We start from the raw sequence: 7,491 nt of genomic DNA, 5'->3' as shown, positions 1-7,491 counted from the left end.
CAAAAAAGGAAGATGCATGCCCTAGAAAAGAAATTGACACTGATAGACTATAATAGTCAGATATAGACTACCATAACTACCAAAAAGTCAGACATAGACTACAAAGTTTACTAATAGCCAGACTTAGACTACAAGGTTTACTGATAGACTACAAAAGTCAGACTTAGACTACAAAGTTTACTGATACACTACAAAAGTTGGATATAGACTACAAAGTTTACTGATACACTACAAATAACTACAAAAGTCAGACATAGACTACAATGTTTACTGATACACAAAAGACTACAAAAGTCAGACTTAGACTACAAATTTTACTGATAGACTACAAAAGACCACAAAAGTTGGACTTAGACTACACAGTTTACTGATAGACTACAAATTTTACTGATAGACTACAAATTTTACTGATAGACTACAAAAGACCACAAAAGTTGGACTTAGACTACACAGTTTACTGATAGACTACAAAGTATACTGATAAACTACAAAAGACTACAAAAGTCGGACTTAGACTACAAGGTTTACTGATAGACTACAAAAGACCACAAAAGTCAAAAACTTGTACTTAGACTACAAAGTTAGTAGTGTCCACTTTTTGAGACTACAAAAGTTTGTAGTGTGCGCTTTTTCATTAGAAAAGTTTGTAGTGTCCGCTTTTTGGGACTACAAAAGTTTGTAGTTGACATGTAGTTTATGGTGTTCTTGGCTCTGTCCAGATTATGGGGGTGAGGTTGAAGGGTTGACATGATCTTACTTACATATTACTAATGCTGCTGCATTAGTTTTTGACATTATGCACAAGTTGTCTTCACATTAGGAAAGGCTATCCTATGCCTTCATAATGGCACCTACTTTCCTATCTCAAAATATAATTATTATAAGTTCATGTGGAGATATGGCTGAAGGAATACCATGACTTTACATATTGCTATTGCCACATCATCACTCAGGGATATGAAATTGTCCAGGCAGGGATATGAAATGAATATGAAGTAGCCCAGGCAAGGATATGAAAAGGCAATGAAATAAGGCTGGGTAGGCAATGAAATTAAAAGTCAGGCAAGAATGAAATAGCAATGAAACAATGCTGGGTAGACAATGAAATGGAAGGCCAGGCAGTAATGAAATAGTCATGAGAAGCACTGGTAAAGAAATGAAATACATTTCATAAGTTTTGCCTACTCTTCTCATTTCATAAATTCATTAGGCAGTGTGGATGTCGGTGTGCAGGCACTTGCCTGTATTTTATCATAAAAGTGGTAGCTACCACTCCTACCCCGCAAAGAAGAATGATGACAAAACAAAGAAAAGAGAGGGGAAAGGGTGTGGTAGGAATAATACTTGTACACGTTGAACAGCATAGTAGGCTGTAAATTTCAAAACTCAAAAAACCATTGAACATTGAAAAGAAAAAAGATATGGTATTCAAAGATGGGGTCGAATAAAAATGGGGGGTGACCAGGACGCAACAAGTTCAGTGGGGTTCAGGGGTGGTGTTCGTGTTTGATACAGAGAAGATGCGGGGGTAGGCATCATTATAGCAGGGGTGTTGGGGGTAAATCAGAAGAATGAAAAAACAAGCACAGCAAGTCAGCGGCGAAAGTTGAGTTGGAGTTACAGCAGCCCACATTGACGTAAAATGGAGCTGAAGTAATATATCTTGAATCACACTCAACACAACTATCATCCAAACCCCCATCAGTACTCTCACTCTCACTGTGCAAAGAAAAAAGGGGACGTACACTTGATCTGCTGTGTATCCGTCACACACGTATAATGCACATAAATCTGCTTCGTAGCCGCACTCTGGTTAAGGGAAACAAAGCAGTGCAAGAGGTAGTTGCATGTTGCATTGTAGTTGTCGCTGCCTGTGTAGTCTGGGAAGTAATCACCCAATGGTGAGCGGGGGAGTTTTTCGGCGAAAAGGGATCTATGGGGGTGTGAGGAGGATGGAGGGAGAGGGGGAGATAGGGAACGTAGGATTGAAGTTTTGACGAACCATCGCGAGTTGCATATCGAGTCGAAGGGGGTGAGCACTTCTTACATACGGTTCTGTCAAAAAAAAAAAAAAAAAGGTGGGTGAGCGGCAAGAAGAGAAATAAGAAGAAGGAAAGAAGGAAAAACATACCACACTCTCATCTTCATACAACATCTGATCATACTCGCTCAAACTAACCAAAAACACCCAAAACAATGTATCCACTTCTTCCTCTCACTCCTCTGTCCACCCACATCAAACAACTTGTACGTCAATTCCCCCACTTTAAACGTCGTCTCCGTAATTCCCATCGTCTTCACCCTGCTCCGCAAGATATCCTGATCGGTAGGGATGTAATTCGTAGCTGCCATACGGCCGATTGAGTTGAAGTAGTACACCGCTGAATCGTTCAGCTGGAACTCCCGGGAACGACGCACGGCTTCTTTGACACCGGGGTCACGCCAGAGGGAGTGCACGGCGTCGACGACATCTCGTGGGAGGACATCTGCTTTGATTTGCATGGGGAGGGCCATGATGGTTGCACGGCGGGCGTCGTTTTGCGGTGCGAGGGTTAGGTCGAGTTGTGGGATGGCTTCGAGGATTGCCCTTTGTGTCCGATGTTAGTTAGCCTACGCAGACACATACAACGAGATGGGGGGAAACGGACCACATTGACTGGATGGTGTTTGAGAAGATGATCTCCTTGTACGAGTCCCTTTCGGAATCTTTCCGATTTTCAAGAACTGAAGGGAGCACCATCAGTATCGGTAAGGGTAGAGCGAAAATGAAGCATGGAAAATGAACTCCATAAACAGATCACAAAGGTAATCCAATCAAAGCTGAGGGACGAAGAGTGAAGACCTGTGCCTCAAGAAACACGAACAGCAAAGGCTGGGCAGCAGCGGGGGATGGGGGAAACGGAGCATCTAGGGACTCAGAGTGTGGGATGAATGTCAAGGTGAAGCACATGGCTATTGCACCTCGAAGTCAGAGAAATGTGAAGGACGGAAAGTAGAGTGGGGCGCGAAATCGAGGAAAAGGAAACGAATGGACGGCATAACTGAAGAAAAGGTTCATAATGACCAAACATAAACCCCATCATGGGGGGCAACCAAAATCAAGACACCAAGTGACCAAGCCTTGAATGACAACAGCAAAAACATACCTGGAGTTGTTCAATCATCATGCCTTCATAGTTTTCCACTGTCTTGAAAAGGTCGTTGAGATTTGGCATTTCCTGTGAAACAAAGTGGGTCAGCATTGGCTGGGATGGTAGGACGGGAATCGGAGCAGTGAAAGTGGGGATGCAAGCAAGGGAGAAGGAGCTAGAGAAGGAATGTGGATGAAGGAAATGGCAGGATGTGGAAAAGAGAGAAGGGGGGAGGAGATGGCACAAAAAGTCAACCCTGAGTGGTTGAATGAGCCAAAGAACCAGGAAGGAAGGCAAAAAAATACCCACCTCTTCTTTGGGTAACGACTTATTGCTCAAGAAGGTCTTCTGCAGTCTGTGCCGCCAACCACGCACTTTGATCGATTGATTGTCTTCAGAGCCTTTAGCTGGAAAGAGAAGAAGAGAGGTCAGCTTCTGACATGGCGAGAAATTGAAAGGACAAGTGATTGGGGGGGGGGGTGCGAAAAGGGTGATTGAAGATGGTAAAGCATGCAATAGAGGAAAAGGAGTGGTTAAAAGGGAACATTGTTAAAAAAGGCGGTGTCATTCAAAAACATAGAAAAGTGGTGCCCTGGAGTGACATTTGAAAGTCACCAGGACTGCGGAAAAGGATGATAGAATACATCGCAAAGGCAAAGGAAGCACCGAAACCGAGGAAAATGTGTGCCAGAGGCAAGTGAAGGTTGACGCTGAAGACAAAGAGACACCAAAAAGGAAGCAAAAGAGAGAAGAAAGCGGCGAGAGCTGATAAGGAACAAGATGAAGGGGGAAAAGCACTAGAAAGTGCACAAAGGTCATAAAAACAACCATGTAATGTGAAAGGTGGTGGTTGTTGTCCCAAATTCAAAAGTAAAGAAGGCTTAGGGCTCTGAGACGAAGATTGAATGGCACCAGCGCCTCCGAAAAGAATCCAGCCACAGGTGAAAGCTGATTATTAAAGGAGGCCAAAAGGCAGGCAGAAGAAGGGAAACAATGACAGAAGGCGATACAGCATACAAGAAAGCGAGAAAAGTGCTCAAAAGTGCAAAAGGTCCGAAAAGACACTGTGGGGGGTCAAGAAAGACAAAGGACGTCTGAATTTTGAAAACAAAAGGGGAAAAAACGTCTGGGGTACGATTAAAAGACACCAGCGCTTTGGAGAAGGTAATAGGACATAAGAAGAGGAAGAAAAAGGGTCGAAAATACGAAAAAAGGCGCCAGAGGAGGATCAAAGTTGACGCCAGGATAAGGAGAGGCACCAAAAACGAGAAAAAGAAGGGAAAAATGAGGAAAGTGCGTTTGCAAGGCAAAAGCAGCTATAAGATGAAAATGAATGGAAGCAGAAGCAGAAGGGAGAAAGCAAAAGATGGGCCGTGACAGTGAGACTGGGAAGGTCAAGCAAAAGATAGGTATGCAGAAGAGAAGAAGAGATAGAAAAGAATGGAAGGAACATCAGAGGACATTCAACGATGGCAAAAGCGTGAAAATGGGGGTTACGAAAGCAATCTGATGAAAAGGGTGGAAAACGTTGAGGAAGTGTGGTGTTGGCAAAGCATAGCTCTCAGACAAGGGGGAAATGGCAGAAAAAGGGTCTAGGGCATTGAAAGAGGATGAGGAAGGGAAAAGAGGGGCAAAAAGGGCAATTGTGGCAACAATGAGAAAAGACGAAACGAGAACAAGCAAGAGATCAGAGCGATCCGACGATCCACTCCACTGATCCACCAAGCCACCATGTCCGCAAAACCACAAAGAAAACAGAAAAGAGGGCAAACTAACCTTCTTCAGCATCATCATCCCAGTCCCGTTTCGCTTTCTTCGCTGGTGGAGGCGACACAGCAGTCTTATCTGCTGCAGCCGCAGCCTTCTTGGAGCTCTTCGTGCTAGGCCCAGCATCTGCGTCATCTTCAGCCTCATCCTCCGCATCTGCCTCAGCTTCACCTTCATCTTTGGACTCAACCATCACTTGGGACTTTTTGGAACGTTTAGAGGCACCATTGCCATTGGCGGCCTTGGCCTTCCTTGTGGTTCTTCCAGCATCAGTGTCTTTCTTTGCCTTGGCTTTTGCTGGTTTATTGGATTTCTTCCTCTCTTTCTTTTCTTTGATAGATGCAGAAGCATCGTCACATTTCCTTTTCTTCCCTTGTTTCTTGCCTATTAAATCAAAGAATCAGCATGTCACCAATGACAATAAAACATAACATGAAAAAACGCGAACCTGCAGCTCCTTCATCTTCTCCATCCTCTGTCTCTGCAAGCTGGTCAATCTCAGCATTTTCCTCCATGTCTACTGTATCCTGGATCATAGCCTCTTTCTCCACGAGCCACGTCGCAGGGTCCAGAGCAATGCGATACCCATTCAACAGCTCTGATGACATTTTGTGGGGCTCTGAGATATACAACTCAATTTCGTGTCGTTGGAGCTTTGAGATGTCTTTCTCGACTAACCATGCACTGCAGGCAACGTGTCAGTGTGGGCCACGTCAGGGCGGAGAACACATGGAAAAAAGGACACACTGGTCACCCAAAGGGAAGAACCTGACACAGTAAAACATGGCTTTTTTGTTGCTGGGGCGTTCGAGAGCCATAGTGGGGTGGACATTGTCTGGGTCCACAACCTAGACGTAGATCAGAACCATTGGACATACTCGACGCAAGGAGGCTCACCATGCCGGGCCACGGTGGAAAGCCGCGCACTTTGCCTAGGACCGTGTCGTTGATGTTGTAGGTCATGGCCACTTTGGCCTGCTGCGCTTTGCTACTTTTCTTGCTCATCGTGGTTGGTGACGTGTGTGATGTGGCAGACGGTGAGGAGGGATGTTAGGAAACCGAAAAGGATGATGATTGAAGTTTGTTGAAGCATGAGACAAGCGGCCTCGGCTATTTCTGGTCACGTCACCCCCTTTTGTGCACAGACCCGCCCCCTGCTCACCAGGGACACTGTGCAGGTCATGCTGGTTGAAACTCAACCTAACATAGGTCGCATTCAACCGCTTTTTAGGTTGATCTTCATCAACCTTGGTCCTTAGGTTGGTGATCAACCTGGGTCACTTTGGTTGATTAACAACCTAAAATGGCTGTTTTCAACCTAAGCCTTCTGAGGCTGTTATGCCAGTTAATTTCAACCTATCATTGGTTAGTTTTAACTTAGATGATGGTTGATATTTGACCAATAATGAAGTGATTCTGATAAAAACATTATATATTGCTTGTATGATAGGACACCAGTGCACTACTGCTAGTGATGGTACACTGGGTTGAGACTATGATAAAAAAGACCATTGGAGATCACTGCAATGCATAATGAGTGAGGAAAAACTCAGACAGGAAAGGGAAATATACAGACTTACTGACATGTTTGAACTCCAGTCCACTTCAGATTTGTGAATATTGTTATAATGGTACAGTATGTAGTGAAGTCCAGCAGAATCCAGCAGAATCCAGTGGAATCCATGTGGATTATGTGGGGGATGGGAAAGTATTGATGCCAAGGGGGTAGCGGAATGTGGATTTTAGATATACAGTCACATTACAAATTAAGGCACCCTCAGCCTACCCCCCCCCACCCCTTACCCCCCAAAAAAGGAAATTTCCAAGTTCCTATGTCGAAAACATACTCAAGTAAGCAAGAAGTAAGTAGTACAACTTCGATGAACAGCTACTAACCTTCACATGTTTGTGGACAATGTAGTCAGCCACATACAGAACACTGCCACGCAAAGCAAACTCACCAGTCTCGTACTCAACACTCAACTAGTGCTTGGAAGTCCGGTCCAGTCTGGTTTTTCATCCATATTTGACAAAACCGAGACTGAGACCAGTCCTTCCATTCTGAAATTCTCGAAAACTGAGACTGGAACCATCATAGACCAGTCCACAGCAGTTTCACATGGTTTTTTGCAGTTGCAAGACCAGTCTGAACCAGTTACGGTTCAGACCAGTTTGCAACCGGTCTTGTACAATAATTATATATTCAAGTAGATACCCTGTATATTGTATCTACTGATAATGTGGCCTGTACTCCATGGTTTGGTTGCATGCATGGTCACAGTGAGTGAGGTGGCTGTCGTCCATGGGTTGCAGTTGAACGATGGGCTCCCATCCAAAATGATGGACTCATGTTCGAAATGACAGGCTCATGTGTGAAATGACGGGCTCACAGTTAAAACAACAGGCTCACGTTTGGAACGACAGGCTCACGTTTGAAGCGACGGGCTCATGTTTGAAGTGACAGGCTTGTGTTTGAAACAATGGCTTCATGTTCAAGATGTGGGCTTGTGTTTGAAACGGCAGGCGTTGGTCAGTGTGGGTGGGGTGCATAGACGTCATGTTCATCCTAGTGCAACATTCTCGTCAGGAGATG

General features: G+C 44.5%; 2 protein-coding genes across 2 annotated transcripts; both read right to left on the bottom strand.

The window, feature by feature from the left end:
* Positions 1–3,534: 3,534 nt before the first annotated feature.
* Positions 3,535–3,699, bottom strand: LACBIDRAFT_314408 (uncharacterized protein; the record flags this gene model as incomplete). Its single annotated transcript, XM_001888914.1, has 1 exon — positions 3,535–3,699. One exon carries the CDS (start codon positions 3,697–3,699, stop codon positions 3,535–3,537), a length of 165 nt encoding a protein of 54 aa, XP_001888949.1.
* Positions 3,700–4,818: 1,119 nt separating this feature from the next.
* On the bottom strand, positions 4,819–5,903 carry LACBIDRAFT_314407 (uncharacterized protein; the record flags this gene model as incomplete). Its single annotated transcript, XM_001888913.1, has 5 exons — positions 4,819–4,844; positions 4,908–5,282; positions 5,347–5,582; positions 5,646–5,746; positions 5,796–5,903. 5 exons carry the CDS (start codon positions 5,901–5,903, stop codon positions 4,819–4,821), a joined length of 846 nt encoding a protein of 281 aa, XP_001888948.1.
* Positions 5,904–7,491: the final 1,588 nt, after the last annotated feature.

Source organism: Laccaria bicolor, genomic scaffold, assembly GCF_000143565.1.
Source record: "Laccaria bicolor S238N-H82 LACBIscaffold_60 genomic scaffold, whole genome shotgun sequence".
NCBI classification, from domain to species: domain Eukaryota; kingdom Fungi; phylum Basidiomycota; class Agaricomycetes; order Agaricales; family Hydnangiaceae; genus Laccaria; species Laccaria bicolor.
This window is presented reverse-complemented; position numbering and strand designations above follow the sequence as displayed.